Genomic DNA, 23,645 nt, shown 5'->3' with positions numbered 1-23,645 from the left:
TTGCGTTACGTATATGTATATCTGACACATGTTTCATCTTGTATCTAGAGAATTATGTATTTTTTGCTTGTATTCGAATGTAACAAGTTTTGAGAACATGTAAACCAGTGAATTCTATGTTACTTCGAAATGAATGTTCATAGTAATAGAAATTTTATTTAAGATCCAGTGGAACTCCTATGTAATTCGTGAATGTTCATACAGTAATAGAAAAGTTGAGAATTTTTTTTTTTTTTTTTTAGATATGACACCTTCATAAATTACTTTATTATATTACAACTACTGTTACCTTCATTTACACTTATTTTTACAGTTTAATTTACACTTATATCAACTACTTTATAAATACGGAAATTAGAATAATGCAACGCGAATAGAAATTTATCATAACTTGACAATTTCTTTCAATTTTTTTATATTTCAGGTATCGAATGAATCGATTAAAATTTCGCACGTGCGTGTGTGTGTGTGCGTATTACTATGAAGGAATTCTGTTTATACTTTACCAAAAATCGTAAAATAAAATTACTTTACAGTCATCCTTGCAACATCGTGCAACGCGTAAAAATAGTAAACTTGAGCATAAAATTAAACCAACAATGGCCACGACTCGATCATTACGAGAAATTTCTTTCAAATTGCGAACATGTACGAAGAAACTGACTTTTTGATAGGTTCCAAGAATATGTAATTAATCAGAGGCTGATGGAGGTACTGTCATAAAAATTGAAGGAGTTGGACGACTGAAATGCAGATACACAACTTGGTTATTAATCTACGTGCTCGGAACGATATGAACACTGCCCCCGTGCGCGACAATGTCACAATGCAAGGTTGCTCAGCTACACCTCTTTGGTGCAGCTCAATTATATCAGCGGCCGTGAGGAAATAGAACGCAAAGTTTCACAATGCTGGTTTCGAAGGTCTCTTTAAATTACAACTATAGTACGCGAGCAACTTCACCATATGACGAGCACGTTATCGTTAATTACTCAATTAACAGGCAAATCGATCGCAGCCATCGATCTAAGCAACGTACGGTACGCTTGTATACTTAGTCAGGCTGAATTTCATTTAAATTCAAATGGCTAACTTAAAATTATCTGTAATGTAATCTAGCTGTCTATTATATCTGAATTTTGTTGATTTATTGCGTTGCAAAATAAATACGGCCTTGTTTTATGCTTGCTATAAGATACGCGTGTCTAAAGACAAGGCCAATTTATGCCACGACCTGATACATTTATATTTTAAACTGAATCTTTTCTCATAGTTGAGAAACACGTATAATAGAATTTTTTCACAAGTGACAGTGTTTTTCATACAGTTACTATATATATATATATATATTATTTTCATATTGAAAAATTGTAAAACAAAATATAAACCTTTGAAAACGTTTTCAGCGTTTTCTAAGTAATCAAAAACATATTTGGGCATTTAGGATTTTACTGAATTTTAGTGAAATCTCTTTTTGTAAGATTAATTAGGAGACAGAATCCCCTGAAAATTTTGGATTTTATTAATCGACGATCCGATAAAGACAGAACAATTAAACATAAGTTACACGTGATATAAAATATACCAATATAATAACAAACAAAATCTTCCCATGAAATTCGGTTATTATTAAAAAAAGAAAGAAATATCTGAAATTTCTACCTCGACATAATTTCTTATACGTTTCAAACCAAATGACATATAACGCAGCTTATATCATCTACCTAAAAACAAAATAATCTCACGAGATCGTTTCACGCTATACGTAATATCATTCCAATTGATTATTTGCCATAAAAATTAGTTCGTTAAAAGATATCAATTTTCTTAAGAAATATTTTCCTCCATTTTTCACTCTTTATCGTAAAACGTTTTCTAAATCTCAACATCGCAATCTCAACACGCAAGTGACACGGAATATAAAAAGAGGGGCGGGACTTTCTCTATCGTGAATCGAGCTGAAAACACAGCTGCGCGAAGAATAGTTGAATCGGGTAAAAGTGATGCAAGTGGCGAGATGCGTTTGCACAAAGCACGCCACAACGAACAGACATACCGGTCGTTGTAATTATCCGGATATGGCGAATCGCGTAAACGCGACCTAGTTCTCTTTTCTGCGTTGCTCGATCCTCTTTAGCGAGCCGATTCTCTTTCTTTTATCTTCTTGCTCGTCTCGCTTCCAGATCTCCGGCTTTTCCAATTCACGGCACCCACGCACTTTCTTCAGGAATCGCTCGATTTCTTCAGGGCGAACGAATTTCTTCTCGGCCGTCACTTTGACGAGAAGACGTAATTTGAAGTTCGATCCAAGCTTTTCTGATCGACGAGACGCTTGTTGGGAAATTTTATGGAAAATGAAGATTTCTTCGAGGCGAATGAATTTCTTTTCGATTATAGATTTGGTAAGAAGGTATAGTCTAGAGTTTCAGCGAGGTCAAGTGAAATAATCGATCGAATTTGTTAAGATTCTTTTTTCTATTGAGATTCGATCAGCGATTGTTGATTGTTGAATTTTTGATCGATTTTCCTAGCGAACAAATATAGTCTGGTAAATATTACTTTCGTTCTGAGAGATTCCTTGTTTATCTATTATTAAGATAATTAATCAAAGTTAAAATTCAATTTGTTAATTATTAAGATTCTCTTCTTATTTCCTTTCCATGGAAATGTGTGATTTATATTATCCTGAAACATTTGGTAAAGTTTAGATTGTACGACTAATTTAAAAGCTTGTTTAGGGTAATTTTCCTCGTGATTTTGATGCAAAACTATTTTAGTAGATGTAGACTCTGCAGAAGAATAGTTGATCACATAGATAATCTGTTGCTGCTTACAGATTTCTTCGTAATTTTATCGAAGTACAATTTTGGTGTTTCAGCGAATGAAGTGGTTCAACACAATTTAATAAAACTTTATTCGAAATAAAATAATCAATAAGATCGATGAAAACGAGCATCATATTGACACTATTACATTATGTTTGTATCATTTATTATCTACTACAATTCGTACAAGCGTCATTATATTTCACTTTTCAAGACGATCCCCCGAAGCTTTGTATCTTATCTGAAACCTGTTTCGAAACTTGTACTTCCCTTTCCGAACATATATCACGATTTACGATAAACAATTTAAAAACTATGGTATATTTTCAGCTCTTTCGATCACACACGCTTCCAATATTTTTCTTTTTTTTTTTTCATTATTCTCATTTAGTCCTTGATATCCAAAGAAACATATTGTTCGGAAAATTGTTGGCAATCTGAAAAATGATTGGATGAGGCGTAATAGGTGAAAGATAGTGCGCCAGAAGATTAAACGGAAGAAATAGCAGGAGCACCTTGAATATTATCTGGAACGACTATGTTACAGCTATAGCCAGATAAACGTCGAGGACTCGCGATACGAATTTAACGCTCGCATTAAACTCGAATCCTGATGTCATTTCCATTTGCCTCCCTATTATCCCCTGCATACCAGGCCACTCATCTAAATTTTCATATTGCTATTGCATGCTCTATTAACCGTGCAATGCAATCGAACTTTTTGATCTCTCCTTCAGACGACAACGACGACGACGACGACGACGACGACGACGACGACGACCGCTTCTCTTTGCTTGCGTTAAGGCCAATTCGAGCCGAGCGTTGCGTTTCCGAGGAAATCAACGCTATTGCCCTACATAATTCTCAACGTTGGCGGTTCGCTTCGTGGAATGTCGTCGGATATTTTTCATTTCACCAAGAAAATTTCTCTCCCTATTCTCCTTACTATTGTTCCGATTGACACTTATCGCTACTTCATTTCAATGAACGTTCTTCGTACTAGAGACACTGGCATTGGTATTTGCTATTTTTAATCTTCCGAGAATTCTTTTGTATATTGTTTGCACTTTTCTTATTGTTGTTTATCGAGATTTATGTGCGGCGATTTATTCCAGGGATAAACACTCTTTATATGAGTAGCATTTATTGGTATCTACGATTTTTGATCTTATGACGAAAATTTCTATGTATTCTTTTTTTTTTTTTAATTTTCATTATTTCTTTCTTTGTAAACATTTTTGTAGCAGGCATTGGTATTTCTTAATCATTTTTTTACTTCGCGATAAAAATGTCTGTTCCCAGTGCTTTTGTCATTCTTTAATCATTGGTTCGGATTTATTACCATTTATTGCGGACGTAAAAATTCCAAGGTGTTAGAATCGATTGGTAATTTTTCGTTTCTGTCACGTTGAGTATTCTCCTCCTTCTTCGTGTTATCCCTCTTATCCTTATTGATAATTCAGATTTATTGTAATTTATTTCACGCATAAAGATCCTTCGTATTTGTCATGCATTTATAAACAGAGATGTTCTCTGTAAGAAAATATTCATATGCGTTCGAGTTTGTACTCGGACACTGACATTCATCGAAAATTATATTCTCCATAGTGTAATGATCAAAATCGTCGATCAGAAATCTGACAGGAGAATTGCTATTAATAATTCAATATCAATAAACAATTCAATATTAAAAGTAAACGTCTCGTTTGGAAGGCAAGTGTTACAAAGTATTTTTAGAGTAAGAAATCTATAAAATTCTTCTCTTCATTTAAGAGTATAAGAAGCTGACCTCTTGCTGAATTTTGATAGTACGTCTGCTGCATAGATAGCACTAGAGAGTTAAGGTTACGTGGACGGAAGGGAAATATTCAAGATGGCACGCTGTAACGCAACGCGGCAAGGGAAGTGAAATCAGAAAGTTAACGAGAACCGGAGCATCATGCGGGACGATCTCATGACGATTCTGTTTTCAATTGCTAAACTGACGTCACTTCTTCTCGGGAAATAACGGAACCGAGTCCGGTTCATTTCGTTCCCTAACGATACGCCTCTTTGGCCTTCTGAACTGTATAAACTTTGCCATTCTACACATTCAGTTATTCAACCTTTATAGCTTTTCTAATTGAAAATTACCTCTGATATAACAGAATGTAATAGGAATATTTATCTGTACAAATATTCTTGAACGTATCTGTCAATGTTAAAGATAAGAATTTTTAACAAAAACATTTTTTTCATTTGTATATACTGTACAAATTTGTTCTTCGTTGTTTTTGTACAGTACAATACATTATTTTGTGTTTAAAGGTAATCGAGAATTATCAAATTGATTTGCATATTCAATGAATTTTTGTTCAACCTCTCAGCCATTTCTTAACAACCTTTGATACATTAATAATATTTGACGTATCATAAACAATTATTCTTTTCTAATTATTTCTTCTTTAATAATTTCTTTAATAGTTTCTTTTCTAATTCTAAATATTCTTAATGTCCCCTACTGAAAGTAAAACTTGTAGATGTTTAACAGATCTGTGTTTTCTGATAATTGTAGAATTTGTATATCTTAAATACATCAGTGTTTTCTATTAATTGTAGCAACCGTACATCTCAAATTTGTCGATATTCTCTCCTATATAACTGTAGGATCTGAATATCTTGAACATGTTGATATCAAAGACTTAAGATTTTTTGTAAAAGAATTCTGTATCTCTATTTGCTTCTTTTATTATCTTTTAAATAAAATAAATTTTTAAATGGAATTATATTTTTCCTATTTTTGAGCCAAACAATTTGTATTTAATCTAAGATCATTAATATAATATCTTGCAAGGATGGTTACAAATTTAAGAAATTAGAATCGGTCAATCTTTGAAAAATTCCTCCTTCCTTTTTCCTCTTATATTTCATTGATTTCTCGTGATAAAGGCGCCAATTTCTATATCTCTACTATCGCTACAAACTGCACACATGTTGCATGAACATTGAGTGCAGCACAGTTTGAACGCCTAACCGCTGGAAACGTCTGCAAAGTGGTACTCACTTTAAATTGCGACCAGAAACTGGTGGGCCACTGCCAGGCATAGTCGTCGTCCGCAGAACTGGCACTGCTGCTGGCATGGCTTTGTGTGTCCAACCACAGCGTACGACCTTCGTCTTCTTTCACTGTAAATCATCGACACAATGAAAGGGCTAGAGAAGGTTTGTTCATTTTTCAAACTTTGTCATTTCAAACCGTGGCACGAGAAGAGAAAAATACCAAAAAATCCCAAACAGAATACATTTTAATCTTAACGCAATACTCAAATTTTGGTATTTCAATCTTGCTCGTATCTCAACAAGTAAAAAGATTTTCAACGTTCTGAGAAAGTGTTTGTTATAAAATTGGAATCATTGGAATAAGCAAATCAGTTATATAAATCAAAATAGCGAGATTCAAGTACGTACTACGCAAATTAAAGATCGAATGTATCGATAATCCTTCAAAATTCTTATAATTTCTCTTCAATTAACTAATCTTAAGATTTCTCCGATGAAAGAGCGATTTAACATTTTTAACAATTAACAAAGAAAAAATTAGACTACACTAAGATCGTAAAACTCGAATATTGTACAAATGAAAGATCGAATGTAGTTATAAAAGTTAAGAGTTATACAAATTCCTACGGTTTCTCTTCGTCCTGTCAATTAAAATTTTTCTAATCAAAAAGTGGTCTAATTAAAAGACTGACACGAACTAAAATCGTGAAACTCGAATATTCACATAAATCAATTTCGATCGAATTGAGTACCCAGAGAGTTATACAAATTTCTACAATTTCTCTTCGTATTACGATCACGATACACATAAACTACAAAATAGAGAGATCAGAAACGTCGAACAATTATTATTGGCGAGTCGAATCGATCAGTTTTCTCTCGACTCGCAGTGTTCCTTTAGGCGATCGTTCGACCTTTGATTGCTCGCGAAGGGGGAAACGAAAGAATCATCCCCTCGGCCCGACATACTTCTCCGCCGCGAAAAATCCCCGTGTTATTGCTAGACAGTCCATTTATAAACCGTTAATCAATCGACGCCGGAGGAAATATTCGGCCGAGCGAGATACCCGTATCTCGAAGAATGATTACTGACTACAATGATCCGCATTCATCGTCCAATCGAACGATTCTTACGAACGTACGTTTGTTCAACGATGAATAGACCTGGAAAATAATCCTCCCGCGAGATCCAACCGCGTTTATACTCGATTGAATTTGGATAGAATTAAGATATCGTGGTAGGTCACGTGTCTGCAGATTTGTTGATAGTTACACTGTGATTGTTTATGCAGTTTAAACTGTACAAATGTGTGTATATAAAGAATCAAAAATATTTGTATTCAGTAAGCGAAATAAATTGTGTCATTTCGATTCTGTTCAAGAAAATATAATCTTGTATAAATCTTGTACGCAATCTATCGGTGACTTTGCCGAATTTTCTTGTTCCGTGCGAAACATATTGTTCGTATATATTGAAAGATCATTTTTTATTTTTGGTACATGCTTTAATACTAGGAGTATTTGAAGATTAGCATTCGAGGTTCTAGCAGTTTCTTAAGGGCTGTATATTTATTCCTTTATATTATAATTCTTTAAGCGAGCTCTTTGAATGGAAGAAACCTTCTAAATTTTGGGCCAAACGTTTCATAACATCTTAATATTCATCTCCTTACAAGTTTCCTTTCTTCGAAATATAAAACTACAATTTCCAGCCAAACGCAATATAAAACAAAACTATTTGAAACCAAACACAATATTCATCTCCTTACAAGTCTCCTTTCTCCGAAATATAAAACTACAATTTCCAGCCAAACGCAATATAAAACAAAACTATTTGAAACCAAACACAATATAACACCATATATATTCATCTCCTTAGATATTCCAAAGGAAATACAATCTATTTGACAACAGAAGGAAACAATATTCCATTCCTCTATGCCCTTAAAATCGCAAACAATTAAAAATCCTCTTGAATACTTAAATCCTTATCCCGTGGCAAGCATCGGCTCGAAAAATCGATCGAATCTCGCAGACACGTTGACCCACAAACACCGGCCGGAGCCACCGGTGAACACGATCTTCGAGTTTTAAGCGGCTGAACCGGAACCGCAACTATTCTAGCTCGATATATCCGCGATAGTCCCTAGGCGTGCATACAGCCGACACCATGGACCGGTCGTGCACTATGCAATACCGTTGTGGCTGATGTGGTGTTCGTGATAATGGATCAGATGGTCGCAAAGCGGATGCTGGCTTGGATTGTACTCCGGACGAAGTTCTGGCGGGCAGTCAGGTCCCTGTCTCGTGTTCCTCGCCGCGGCCACGATGCGCTCGCGAACCTCTTCTGGCCCCTTTATTTGCTCCACTGTTAACAATCGAAAATGGAACATTGAAATTGGACATAAGCACGAAACGCTTAACTTTAATTGTTATTAGCGAGTTAAGACTGTCTTGGGTAATTGCACGACCTGATTTGCTGGTACGGCAAAGGGAATTTTCATGAGGATGACGAGATAGTGGTTGCTTTGACTGGAAGTTTAGAGCGGTTGCAGCAACCGCTGCCTTTGGACTAGATATTGAATATTTATGTCGGGTTAAAGACGTTAGATATTAACAATTTTCTTCTGGGTGATCAGAATTGCCGGGTTTGGCGTTAGTAATTGAATATTCATATTGGGTTTAGATTTCAAATATGACATTACCTCTTGGCAGAATTTTTCTCTAAGCGAATAGAGTGGCCATTGATTTTGAGTTTAAATATTGAATATTTATATCGAGTTAAAGATGTTAAGATATGGTATTAAATAAGACATTAGTCTCGTCACAGAATTTTTCTTTAATTCGAAGATGAATCTGAAGGATACGGTAGATATTTTTATGAATAAATATATTCCGGAATAAATAATCCTTTGATGAATTAATTACCTTTAAATAATTACCTTTCCTTGGTCTTGATAATTCGTTCGATAAGAAGTTAAATTTATTTCAGCCGGGTTAGGGAAAAAATAATGTATAGGATTTAGAAATTGGTATAATAATAACATCAATAGTAACTTATCGGCTTTCGCCTATCGCGACCTTCTTTCAACGTGTACGGTGATTTTTCTTATTTTCTGCTTCTATATTCCAATCATGTTTATAAGCCTATTCATTTAAACAGAAGGCTCTTATTCTTAGTTTGCTTAGGAATTAATATTCTGTTCTGTTACGTGATTTTATTAATTCCATAATATTCAATTTTAATATTTCTAAGTCTAAGTTTATGAAATTATTCTTTCGTCTCTCTAGTTTGTATAATGAACTTCTACGAAGTATTTATTACTCTAATATACTGTTGTATTTTATCAAAGCAACGTATAAGTTACTTTTTACTTCCTTGTATCTTATCAGAACGATATTTACCTCACTTTAATAATGCACGATAATTTTATACGTACTTGCACGATCATAACATGTTATTTCATCGTTTGTTCTTTTATTAACAAGAAGTACTCACGTATAAAATCGGCAGGGTTATAGTGTGGCAGTAGCGTGAGTCCAATCGTAGAGAAGAACCTGCCAATATTCGTTGTAGGGCCATAATATGCCACCTGGCCATGACTCAACAGCAGGATCTTGCTGAAACTGTGGAACATCCTGGAACTGGGCTGATGCACTGTTACCACGATGCTCTTGCCTTCTTGTTCAGCGTATTTCTTCAATCGTGAAATCAGTCCTTGTGCCGAATGCGAGTCCAGTCCGCTCGTTGGTTCCTGGATAATCGTATTATTAATTATTTTACTTTCTACTTGTATCGTGTAATGGTATGGGGGTCAAGGATCTTCAGAATCGTTATTCTTTTTATTTCTATCCTTTCTAGCAAAGCGTTGTTCCTTTAGAATTTTGACTACTTTTGTCGTCGAAATTAAATTCCAATTACTGGCAGAAGTAATTGAAGAATATATCATATAGCAGTTTTTAATTGTGAGATATTTTGAAATTTTCTAGATAATTTCTGGCTTTGAAGTTTATTTAAGAATCCTAAGAAATATGCGATCTTTGAATATTTTAGGAATATGGAATTTTGTAAAATAACTTGCTCGAGATAATCTATTTTCAATAATTTCAAAAATATGCCACACTGTAACAATAGAATATTTCAAAACTAATCAAGCACACTCCAAATGATAATAAAGCTTCTAAAGCAGAGAAAAATACGAAATCTTGTGGAATACTGATGCCGAGGAAAATTCTACAGGAAATTACGACCACTAAAATATTTTTAAAGAAGATTGTTACTAATAAATCGTTTCAACGGAAATGAACAAAAAGTAAAGAATTCTAAAGAAGCTACATAGAAAATCCTCATTCCTTTCTATTGTCAGCAACATTAAGAAGCTTACGTCGAGCAACATGAGCGAGGGATTGGTGAGAAGTTCGCAGGCTATGCTCGTCCTCTTCTTCTCGCCGCCGGACAGTCCTCGTTTCGTATAATCCCCGATAACTAAAGAACAGAAAGCGAAAAATAAAAATGAAGAACGCACTTACACGGCTGTCTATATAACAGGGCGAACCTTTTGGCTCGCCATTATCTCGCGTTGGTAATTAATTAACACTAATTGGCGGATGTATCCTCGATGTTCCGGCGACTAAGCTGGATACCTTAATTCACGCGGAAAGACACGATGATGATGGGCGCCGTGGTTAAAAATACGCCGCTCAAAATACGTAATTGGGATGCAAGACGCGCGATACATATTCCGCGAACTTAATCTCCTCTGCACACGGTGTCTTCGAACTTTGTTGAATTTTTTTTACAAGCCAAACTGATCAACTTTGCTGTTTGGTAATTCGTCAAGTTTCGTTACATAAACGTAAGTGATTAATTCTTAAAAAAATAATTTACTTTTGTATGCTGGTTTACAGCGAAAAGATGACACGAATGATAGCCAATTTCAAGGTAACTGTAAAACGTAATGTGTGTGACATCGCTACTTCCCTACACATTTCAATTTGCGGAGTCGGTCAACCCGACTGCTGAATGGTTCATGTAGTAGAGGCATATTAGATCGGAGAAGGTAAGATGTATGAATAGTAGAGTGGATGTTGGTAGAACCGGAGGGAAATTGAATGGAGGAGAGGTGAGGTTGGTTTCTGTATTTTGAAATTTTCTTTGTGACGTAGGTAACGCAAAACTGAGCGATTTATTTCTAAAGAGGAAAATAAAGTTTGTAGTGATTCTTCGAATTAAAATTGTTAAATACTCCAAGGAGCTTTTTTAGTAAAATATCCACGCTTGTGTGTAGTGCTGGAAATTCATTTTGCTTTGTAAATAATTGCTCCTTACTTTCAACTGGTCTTTACATTTTTATGAAAAGTAGTTGTTAAATCAATTTATTGAAATAATTCCAATAGCTTTTTTCGCAAATAACAGAAATGTGTTCGAAAAGGTTTTACGTATTTCCATTTACAGGTCAAAATGTACAATAAAATCTATAATGCATAATAATACGATATATATATAATATTTAAAAATAATATAATATAAATTTATATAAAAGTTTGACGTATTTTCATTTACAAGTGGTACAGTTAAAATGTATGATAAAATCTATAATATATAATAATACGATATATATATAATACAATAACAAAATATACAATGACCATGGCTGTGATTAACAATAAAAGGAACGAAATTCATTGCTACGGAAACAGTGGAAAAACGTCACTGTGTTCAATTTACTTATACAATTTCCTAATTACTTCATTTCCTTTCATAACTCTCAAACTCGTCCCGGGTTAACAATTAAAATCGATCAACAATCAAATCCCATTTCGTTCGCTGCAACGCTTCCGCTACTATTACTGTATTCATTTTTCTCGTCGCGAAAATTATCGAAACTCGATATGAAGGTAAATTTCGGATCAACGACCAAAAAAGGAAACGAATGAAAATTCTCGTTCCATCGGTCCTTCCTCGATTGAAATATAAAATCGTTTCGTCTGGTCCTGAAAACGATTCCAAATTGGATTACGAACGCGACAAACCTGTAGCGTTGCTGCAAAAGCAGAAATAAAAAAAAAAATTCAATTCGAATTTATTCCCTATCCAATTAAATGAAAAAAATTGTTAGGTTGCTCATCAATGATGAAACACATCGGTCAAACGGATATCCCCATCGTAACGAAATAAAGTGAAAAAATCAAACAAAAAATTAACAGAGAAAAATGGTTTTTTACTGGCTGCTGCCCAATAAAAACGTTATTCAAGTTTTCTGATCACTTTTTATTACCTTTCACTTTTTCGTTGATTCAGAAAATAACTTAGAATGAAACAAATATGACGCTTGATGTATTTCTTTTGCGTTTTTTTTTTTTTTTAATACAACAGGAATTAACCCACGTTCGATTCTTTTCGTTTCAAGTTTCACTCTTCTTTTCTCGTTTAACGTTCAACGTCGATTATTTCTATCTTTAATTTCCTAAACTGCATTTTTAACTCTGTTTTTAGCTTTTTATCGACGAACAGTGTTGATCTATTTTCTGCGAGAAAAATTGTCGATAAGACGAACAAAGGAATTTCAGAGAATTTTACAAAATAGCATTAGGAATATTAATTGGTATTTCTGTACCAAGAAGATTTCGTTCGAAAGAAAAAAGAAAATATCGATGTCTATCGATCCGAAGCATTAATTAATCAAGAAGTTAATCTTCCACGAGATTTCATAATCGAAGAACCAGATGCCAAACGATTTCATAATTTGCGAAACGTTAACGGTTACTTTATTACGTAATAACTTCTTCATATAAATAAATATGTCTTTCTCGATCTCGTACGAATATACGTTCACAATGCTATTAAATTCAACCGGAGTCAAATCAGGTCAAACGTAGTTTGAAGGAAGCAACTTTCATCGAAACGTGGCTTTAAGTTAATCTTGGTTGGACTTCAAAGCGTTTCGTGGAATCGGGATAAACGATCGATGCTGGCAGAAACGATCGTGATTCAGCGAGCTGTAACGCGTCGCGATAACAAACGATTTCGCGAGTCTTTACGAGAAGGGATGAATGAATTACGATCGCGGAAATCGTCGATCAAAATCATAGGACCGAACGACGATGAGGAGGACGATGGCGAGCAACGATGGCGACCAGCGATGGCAACGCGACCAACTACGTTGCTGATGGCCCGTTTCTTACCTCTGGAAGTCATAAATCGCCACCGACTCCTCGTTCTGCGTCCATAAACAAATTATGGCGAATTTACACGGCTGCGACGCGAGAGATCGTCCCAGTTTCGCGAGCCCGCGCAGACGCTTTGATCTCCGTGGAAACAAATGCGAGAAATCGTGTGAAATTGGTGCTTTTTCGCAAAGTGATTTACAAAGATATTCGAATACTCGTATATGAAAACTTTTACGTATATGTGGTACGTGTTGTCTGAAAAAACCTATTGAAATTGTATTATGACTATAACGTGACACGTTACGACTGTTGTGATCTGGAAATGTATAAAGAAATCAGGAAATGAAAAGAAAGATATAAAGAAATGTATATGACGTTACGATCTGGAAATGTATAAGGAAACATGCTGAAAATGTAAGATATTCACTGCAAAGATACGTTTGGTTACAAATTAGCACGTGTGTAGAGGGAATATAACATATAATATTCGATTTTATATAAATCTTAAGCGATTCGATCAAGATAAAATTGAACAGTAACATTGTATCTGAAGATAGAATTTGAAAACATGTTAGTTTATAGTAGAGTGATTATGTAAAAGAAAATCTAAGGTGAGTGAATATTTTTATATTAACATTAATTATTGCGTAAACTATAGTAATCATGATCCTTGTAATCGATCGATATAATTGATGGTAAAATTTTGATTTATGTTGGTAGCGTTTGGTTGGGGTTGAAGTACGGTCGACGTTGCAACGAATTGATTTACGTAATTGGATATGTTATAACATTGTATAATTAAACATGTTGCGTGTGTGGTTACGGTATTTTTTACTTTGTCCTTGTTACGTAAATGTTGGCGCTTGATAAAAATTCGGGAGGGTAAAAATTGTTGCGAAATGTTTAATTGCATAAGGATACGATTGCAGCAAATAACTATTCTGTTTTTATCTTTCTCAGCATGTAGATAGGTACGCGCAAATTATAATTCAGTTAAATATACAGTCATTTTCTCTGGAGTGAGGAATTTCAAATTTAATTAAAAAATAGTAGCAGCGGTAACGGTGTTATTTTCATTCGATATTAAAGACATTAACAATGCATCAAAGGAAAATATACCGTGGTTGCCACGTAATCTGACCTCATTGTTACAACATTGTAATAACAAATAAAATTCCCCTTTCGACCCACATATAAAATCCATGTTTTCCTTTATATCCTTTTACGTATTTTCTTTCAAAATATTTCGTTTTTATTTATAATTATAAAATCGTGAAACATAAAAAGTTAAAATAAAACGTGTAAAAAGGAAATTAACGAAATATCAGGAGTTGATTGACTTCAATTTTCATTTTCCTTTATCATGAAAGTTGTAAAGTATATAATACGTTTTCTTAATCTGAATTACTTGACCCTGAATTTAGTCAGCAAACTTGAGAACATTTTTCTGATATTCTTAGCATTAATCGAGTACAATGTAACTTTAAGATCTCATAGTTTGTTAACCTTAAAATTATTATCAAATACAAAAGCTAGATATAAATGTATCGCGCACTTACAAGTGCACTTATAACGATCACATTCAAACGATCGAATAAAAAGTCAAAGAAGGAAACCGGGAAATTCAACAAAATCCTAAATCTATAAAATTACAAATTTTAACCGTTCTGATAGTTTTGCCATTAATCAAGTGAAATAGTATGCTTTCCTAACCTCAAAATAATGGTCGAACTCGAAAATCCGACATCAAAATATCGTTTGTAAATTTGTTTATAATAATCATTATACAAAAAAAAATAAATAAGCAAGAAGTAAAATTAAAAAATTCGACAAAATTCTAAATCTATAATTTTACCTACGAAAAATTGCCGATTACCTACTCCTTTTAACGATTCCTAACCTCAAAACGACAGTCAAACACGAAAATTCGACATGAAAATATCGTTTGTAAATTTGTTTATAATAATCATTATACAAAAAAGTAAAACAAACAAAGAAGTAAAATTAAGAAATTTGACAAAATTCTAAATCTATAATTCATCCTACGAAAAATTGCCGATTACCTACTCCTTTTAACGATTCCTAACCTCAATACGATGGTCAAACACGAAAATTCGATATAATCATTTCGTGTGCAATCCAATCCAATATCGTAAGTCTTTTCAAACGACCAAATAAAAAGATAAAACGATCGAACGAAGGTGAAAGAAGAAAAATGCAATAAAGTGAGACACCGTGGCGCGCAAAAGCAGGCCGCCACGTAGAGAACGACCGCAGGGGCTTGGCACGATCCGTCGATCGTGTCCGATCTATACTCACTGGTGTCTTGGCAGGCGGCGAGGTCGAGGACCTCGATGATATGATCCACGCACTGCATCTTCTGGGAGTGCGAGAACGTGTCCGGAAGCCTGAGCCTCGCCTGGTACTGAAACACACGAACAACAAGAACTGTCAGATCGAAAGAAACAAAAAATATCAAAAAAGAAAAAAAAGAAGTAAGAAGAGAAAGAAGAGAAAAATGTCGGATCGACGATTAAATCGGCGAAAGCGTGCAACAGAAAACGGTAGATAGGAACGATGAGAAGGAAGATCGGTATCGTGGCGGACTTTACGGAAAGTTGAGACCGCCTTTTAACCCAAGCCACGGCCCCGTTTACGCATTAAACAGCAATGTAAGCAAAAGCCGGCGGCGTGGACGTGCATTTCCGTTTCGTAACATCCAGCCCACTTTGTGTCTATTATTACCATCTGACACGTACCCCCGGGGATGCACCGGTCCGCTCGTAATCGCGATCGTTAAATCAATTACGATAACGTGCTGCAGCAGCCGTTACGTTCCTTGCGAAACCCACCCAACAAGCCATTTTTCGATCCGGATGGGTCGTCACTTTGTTTCCTAGCCTCGTCTTTCTGTAGATTCCTTCAAGCTTTTGAAAGTCTTTCAGGTTGGTAGGTTCGGTAGATGAAGAGAGAATTTTGGTCGTTTGAACGATTTTCTTCCGTTTGCTGGATCTCTGATCGTTTTCAACTTCTTAAAGACACGTTCGTGGGAAGAGGGAATTTCAATGGTTCGAGAAGCATTCTTTGGTTATCTTGAATTTTTTGAAGATCGATGGGTTTGGATGAATAGGCTATTTTCATAATTCGTAGATGATTCTTTGGATCTACTGACTTCTTGGTTATTTTCAATCGATTTGGTTCCTGAGTATTTTTGATATTTTTGGGGGGTTGATGAAATTTAGGATCTTTGCAGGAAGAATTTCAGTGGTTTGTTATTCTGGATTCTTTAAAGATCGATGGGTTTGGATATCAATGGATTATTTTGATAATTCTAAAGTAGTTCTTTGTATCTATCGGGTTTTTTCCTTTTTGATGAAATTGACTGGAGAAAGAGTTTCAATGATTCGAGGACAGTTCCTTAAACCCGTTAATCCTTTGAAGGTCCTTTGAAGTTAACGTTGCAACTTTTTAAAAGTCCATAAAATAATAATACGTAAACGAAAAAGAAATACTTAGAAAAGTACCACGCTACTAACCGCAATATTAAAAATCGAATTCAATAAAACAAGTTTATATTAAAACAAGTAAAGCGTCGCCTTGGCGCAACATTTGTGCTTAACGAGTTAAACAGAAAGTTCGACCTAAAATTGTTATCTCTTTGGAGGGTGTATCCAACTTTTCCAAGTTAATACTCCAACCTTTTACAACTTCGAGAAATTGTAAAATATAAACGAGTAAAGAAATACGTAGCTACGAAAGTATAACCACTGTCTACTTGGCGTAACTGCTAACCACAGTATCAAAAGTCGAATTCGAGAATACGAGTTCGTTGAAGCAAGTAAGACGTTGCTTCGACGCAACATTTGTGCTTAACGAGTTAAACAGGAAAATCAGAATCGAAAACCAGAAACAATGTCCCACTGACGATCTCGGCATAACAACTTAGAGTAACTGCAGATCACAATATTAAAAAATCGAATTTAATAATAACGCAAGTTTATTAAAACAAAGAAAACGTTTCTTCGAAGCAACGTTTGTGCTCAACGAGCGTATTGGGAAGATCTGAAGCGAAAACCAGAAACGCTGTCCCAACGACCATCTTACCATCAACTTGCCAATTAGACAACACACGAATTATGCAACGAAGGAACTGCGAACTTCGCAGCGAAGGAGGAAGCTACGTGTCATGTGTCAGGTTGTAACGAGCTACACCTTCGACAGCTCGATCAGGAAATCCATCCACCATCGGTCTTGCGCGATTCTGCACGTAGCGCATGAACTTTCCTCGTCTTGAAACGCGTTCACGTGCATTCGATAATTCGGGGACACGCGAGGACAAGCGTGTTAGTATCGAAGGGAAACGCGCCGCCTCTGCCGCCTTTGGAATTCTTTCATGAACGTCGTTTGAAATTTTTCCTGGATTCTGTCCTGGAATTCGAGAAATTCACCAACCGAAAACAAAATGAATTCCAAGCTGTTTGTTTTATTTTCCATGTACTGGAGCTTCAAGCGACGTCCAGTTATATTAGATTTTTTTTTTATTATACCTTATCTTTCGTTCTTAAGTCTAATTCGTGCAGTAGAATTTTTGTAGGGTTTGACTTGTTGGTCATGTCGTGTTTCGAAAACACATTCCTTGAAGGGAATTAGAAATTCAATAAAGGCAGCACCAGGTTAGCTGTGTGATCAAAATTGGAAATTAAGGGACATTGTGTTTCTTTTTTGAAGAGACGCTTTCTATAGATAGTTTAGGAGGTTTAATTATGCAGGATAAAGGTTGACGAATAGGAAACTCGGAGAAAAGGTGCACCAAAATTAAACTCTGTGTGTATGTATGTTTCATATTTGGCAGAAGGTACATTTACATCACTTTTTCATTGTACGAACCCTTCAAATAAATAAAAATATCCCGATAACAGGAAAACTTCTATACAGTCAGTTTAGAAAGCCTTCGTGCACCACGTAACAAGGCTATTTTGACTAAAATAAAATTCTACCAAATTTCGTAGGAAAGTTAGTATATTCCGTACTCGATACCGAGAGAACAAACGCTTCCATGAAATATTAACAAAATATATAGCCCTAACATTAACGTAACTTATAGCCCCTTACGTGTTTCAATGTTTATACAGAATACATTTTACTACCAGATATTTATTGTTGAGTAAGTATAATTTTATACGAAGATTAATATAGCAGATTAATTTGAGTAAGAATAACTCTTTCGTAGAATGCACGAACAATTTCGTGTTCTATCTACATTATTGATGATCGTATCTATAAATGTTTTACACAAATACCTTAGTAACTTGATAGACTTTTATGTACATACACGTGTCTATATGTTTCTTTATTACTACGTAGATAAATACGTGCGCAAGTTACCGAGTACAAAATATAATTCCACTACGATAGAAACGTTTTCGAAAGGAAACGCTTACACAAGGAATACGATAGTTGGAATAATTTTCGATCGCTAAGGCCCAACGATAAATAAAATCGATCGTTCCTTAGCCTCGTTGACTCATATTTCTGCTCGAATGGAAGGCTGGAATCAGGCGTTCGATGGCTCGCTGGTGGGCTTTTAAAATTCTATTATGTGCCTGATTAATAGTTCCACTTAATCATTCGACGAAAGTATGCGCAACTATACGAAACTGCCGATAATGGCGGTCGACGCGGTTGGTTAACTTAAATCAATGTAAAGCAGCCAATTAAACAGCCCATTGTTTCCTAGCCGCCTATTTGAAATTCCGCTCGAACGAAACCATTAAGCATTAGGCTTAATGAAAGGAAACTCGATTCTCATCTCTTGGTGATCGACGTGTTGCTCGCGAAAATTTACACGGCGACTGGAACAGCACTCGCGGATATTATTATCGCGGATATTACGTCGGAAACGGTTTGATTAATGCGTCCACGACTATGTACGGGGATTCAATTAAGGAAACTTTGATCGTTCGCTTTTTCCTTTAGGAAACGTAAAAACGACCAGGGAGAAATGGTAACGGTTTACCCTTTCTCGAAAAATTGAATAATATATAGGGAGAAATGGTGTTTTAGAAAAATCTGTTACGAGAGAAAGCTGTGAGAATGTAATAAAATATTTGTTCTAGTTTAGATCGACTGTGTGTACGTACTGGATCTGCTAGTATCGCAATTGTTGTGTCAGAACATACATTAATTGTTTTTTCCATTGATATTAGTGTGCTATTTTTTAAAGGTCGTAAGGAAACTATGGTACTATCATTCAAAAGAAAAAAATACAATAATCTATTTTTATCGATATCTGTCTCAATTTTCTTTCAGTATTCAAGAAAAGAGAACAAAAATTCTTCTAATTTTTACTCTGAAGCAAACAACCCTTAATAAATACCTGAGTACGAGTATACTACATCAACAACAATATTACAACTGTAATTAACAAACAACTGAACAACTATAATTAAAAATGCTATGAATTAAATAAAATAAGCGTACATAATATTAACACACGGGTGCCGTTTTTCTCTATACGCGTTCTATGCTCTCTATATATATGACGCGCACATGTTCGCGTTCACAAGTCTTTTTCGTAAAATTCTGCCAATTTGCTGGCGTCACCAGCAGCGGCATATTGTGCGAACCTGCTCCGTTGCGCATGTGTTAATTTTATCAAAGGCATCCAGTCTATTCGTTTATTAATTTATCAATTGCAAATAAAAAGAAAACACAAACTCGCTATTTTCATACGTATTGTACGAAAATTGTAATAATTATTACACCGATATTTATGCAAATTCATATTCCCACCAACGCAACTAAAACGATTTTTCCATACACATCAGTTATATCGTAACAAGTGTGTATCTTACTTTGCATGGCTTATTGAACAGAAGGTCTACATTATGTTTCTATCTTTATTATGTAGAACGCTATATTTATAATTGCATCACTTTTGCGTCAGAGGGTAAAATTATTACTTATACCGCCATGGCCCTAGTTTCACACTATCGGTTGATCTTCGGTTCTTTCGTGACGCTGTAGGCGGAAAGTTGCACTGCTTTCGCGAATAGTGGCGTATCTTGCGTTAAGTCAGCCTTATAACGCCGTTGAAAATGATTTCCCTGTAAACTTTGAAAATCTCTACATTATTTTTAGTTGCGTTACCATCGACGTCGGACATTGATACATTTTCGCGTATCACGTGCATTTTCATTACTTTGCACTTTCCAATTTCTCACGGATACAAGATAAACGGCTTGTAAAATCGAATTTTTCCTTAGTCACGTTGTAGTTAGTTCATCGCGCGTGGTCAGATTATTTTTGAATTATTCTCGTGTGCACGCGGCTTAAGGTGGATGTCGGCTCGGTCGACACACCCTGCCTTGGCCGCGGCGGGCAACGCGGACGAACGTGCCATTTTCTCGACGGCTGGGAGTCCGTTACACAAGAGGATCCGTTATGCGGAGAGAGAAAGTGGCGGCCGACGATATTTCGCTGCGGGTATAGCGGTCGTCTCTCGGCCAGCAGGAAACTGGACTGCTCCAGAACGGAGCACGACCGTGAACGTCATCTCCGCCGGCTGGTTTCCATAGAACGACGGCGACGTGTCGGCCATCACGCTCCACGCGGAGAAAAGGGAAAGTGAGAGGTGATCGAACCATTCGTTCAATAGCTTTTCGATCGATCTATAGAGTATCGATTTTATAAATATCCAGGAAAAAGATTTCGAACAAGAGAACAATGGGACGTTTCGAGAGGAGGATGACGGAGTCAAGGGGACAAAATGTAGAATGTTGTAGGATTCAGGCCTGTTCGACTCCTTAAGCAGACAAGGCGAGTCGAGGATTAGCTCCACACGATTCACATAATTAAACGAATTATTTCTAGATGGTTTGAATTCTAGGAAACGAAGGATGGAAGTTGTAATCAAATATGTAGTTTTCCACTTTCGTCTGGAAAACTGAAATCAGTTTGGTTCCATCGGTACCATTGGTAAAGCTGTTCGATCTTATGAATAATATTTTAATACGATACTATTATAGAAAATACGATAAAAGATTAGAACGACAGAGTAGAATTTGACAAAGTTGAGTTCAATAAAGAGGTGACTGGTCCCATTCAAGACAGCTTTCTATGAGATCGGCGATACACAGAATATCCGAAAACGACAAACTGATGCAAAATTTTAAAATTCTTCTACGAGCCAAAACGACACAAAAATGAAGACCTTACTAAATTGCGTTTGTTTTTGTTTCTCGATTATCTTCGTTGAACAATCGGCTAAAATATCTACGAGGAGTAGGTGGAGGAGGAGGAGGAGGAGGAGAAAACGTGGAGAGTCGGCGTAAAGGCGCGTCCATAATTGTAAGTACGGTGACAGGGATACGTTGACGGCGAGAGAAAGGAACGAGGAGGAAGAAATACGAGCCCGTGAACGAAAACAACGTGACACGACAAAGTAAGAGAATCGGAGAAGGTAAAAAAAGGAGCGAGATAAACGATGGCAGCGGTTGCTTTAAGCGTATTATGCACGTAGGGAGACGGCGCCGAATGTTTTTGAAACACGTAAGACACCCGCTCGGCGGTTCACTGACCGAGTTATGACGTCACCACAACTCTCTCTCTCTCTCTCTCTCTCTCTCTCTCTCTTTCTTCACCTCTCTTTATCTCTTTTTTCTTCCTACCACCCTCTATTTGTCACGGGGCAACTCCTGTCTCCCTTGCCATAATCGAGAGGCCAACGTCCCGTTGGATCGGTTTCGTGTGTCACACACATGTGTTTCTCGAGTACTTACGTACGTACTTGCCACCGTGAATGTTTCTTCGACACGTATGACGTATATCTATCTTCGTTTCTGTGCTTAAAGAAATTTTATTTTTGGCAGTTTCGTTGTTTGAAGCGCAAAGGGATCAACGTCACGTTTATGAAGACCGATCGCTCGATCGTTTGAAGAACGAAATATTAGTCGTTCTAGATCGTCCTCTAACGATAGAATTAAGAATTTTCGTCGTTTCTGCGCTGGGGAAATTTTACGTGACTGTTTTGTTACGTAGATTATGAGGAGGACAGAGTTTATTAAGGTTAATTGGTTGGTTCGCGAAGAATTAAACGGTAATTACTTATTCCACTAGCTACTGTAGTTAGGTCATTTTCAAAAATCCAGTTGGTTAGTAGTATATTCTCTTTCGTGAAAATTTCTCGACCAAAACTGACACAATTTCTCTTGTACGATGTTAATAAGTTTAACGATAAAACAAATATAAGGTTCGACAAATAAATTTAAAAGGTTACAACCAACCGCTATACCATTATTTCGACGATCCAAGGAGTATGGTAATTTCCATGAAACATCTTTTAAGAATTCCTTATTTGTACTGTAAAAAGTAAGAAGCATCAGCAAACTTGCTTCGCTGTAATTCGTAACACAGGAAAGTGTTTCTAATTTGAAAGAGTATCTCGCTAAAGTGAAACACAATAAATTTATGCGTCTAATTTCGTGAACATTCCAGTTCACTTGTTCGGACCAAACTTGAAAATGAAACGTCCAAACAAAGCGCAACGTAGCTACTAATAACGCGATTGAAATTCGAAGAATAACAAATATACGTATCGTCGATTCGAACATTCGCCGTGACAGTCTAAAATCTAAAATGCCCAATAAATTGAATCAATTCGCTAATGGACGATTGCGACACCTTCCTAGCGTGTTAAATCCGCGAGAATGCAACGGTTGGTTGGTTGGCTTGTAGCCCGCATTCCAGGCGATCCCGCGCCCGAGGTGTCCTCCTAATTTTCTGTCGCGAAGCCTTCATAAATTTCGCGCGGAACTTGGCACGCACGCAGCGTGCCGATTTTCCTGGAAAACAGGGAAACACCGCGGGCCAGAATCAGCCGTTTCCTATTTCGCCAGTCGGCCCCGGAATCGGCCGATCTTGTCTAGCGTGTCTGACTATGTCTCTCTGTTTCTACTTGCGCTCGTCTGGCGGTAAATGTGGACGATTTACGAGTTTCTCTGCCATCGGAGCGTTTCTTTCTTCCGGCGGTAACAAGATTATTTGTCGATTATTAATTCACTTTGATCCTTGTTTTTTTGGTGTATATATTCTTTGATATATATATATATATATAATGAAGATTCATGTTTTATTTTCTGACGAGGTACTTGTATCGTCGTTTACGTTAAAATATCGATGTGTCGGAAAATTGCTTTTAAATATTGCTAAATAAATATTACAAATATCGCTTTCTAAGCGTTATTTATATTGTTTCTATATTATTTATATTATACTATTATATTATAATATTTACGTTAGATACGAGTACTCTTTTCTAAAGTCTCCTAATTAAAGTATTATTCATATTATGTTTATTTGTCTGGGAATGGATATTTAATTTGCTGTATTCTGATTAATTTCTATTCAATTATAATGAACTATGGATATTCCGTACGATATTATCTTGACGACTACATGACTAGTTTTCATCGCTGTAGAACAGTTATTATTTTATATATTCTCTATATAAATGAATCGAACGATACAAAGAAAGATAACGTGAATGAATTGAATGTAACATTTTCAAGAATCATTATTTCGCCGTAAATAAGAACGCTAAGAATAAATTAG

The 23,645-nt window shown here is 35.9% G+C and overlaps 1 protein-coding gene across 4 annotated transcripts in view; it reads right to left on the bottom strand.

The window, feature by feature from the left end:
- The window catches only part of LOC117235878 (ABC transporter G family member 22), a 135,870-nt gene that overhangs the window by 12,276 nt on the left and 99,949 nt on the right, over positions 1-23,645 (bottom strand). For all 4 annotated transcript variants that reach the window (XM_033498332.1, XM_033498330.1, XM_033498329.1 and 1 more), the window contains 5 exons: positions 15,354-15,459; positions 10,250-10,350; positions 9,364-9,619; positions 8,062-8,232; positions 5,869-5,990 (listed from right to left, as the gene is read on the bottom strand). In XM_033498332.1, coding sequence (XP_033354223.1) covers positions 5,869-5,990; positions 8,062-8,232; positions 9,364-9,619; positions 10,250-10,350; positions 15,354-15,459 — 756 coding nt within the window. The remainder of the gene's footprint in view (positions 1-5,868; positions 5,991-8,061; positions 8,233-9,363; positions 9,620-10,249; positions 10,351-15,353; positions 15,460-23,645) is intronic.

Source organism: Bombus vosnesenskii, unplaced genomic scaffold (assembly GCF_011952255.1).
Source record: "Bombus vosnesenskii isolate JDL3184/JDL3185 unplaced genomic scaffold, Bvos_JDL3184-5_v1.1 scf7180000013334, whole genome shotgun sequence".
Classification (NCBI taxonomy): Eukaryota; Metazoa; Arthropoda; class Insecta; order Hymenoptera; family Apidae; genus Bombus; species Bombus vosnesenskii.
Note: the sequence above shows the minus strand (reverse complement) of the source record. Positions and strands in the feature narration are given on the sequence as shown.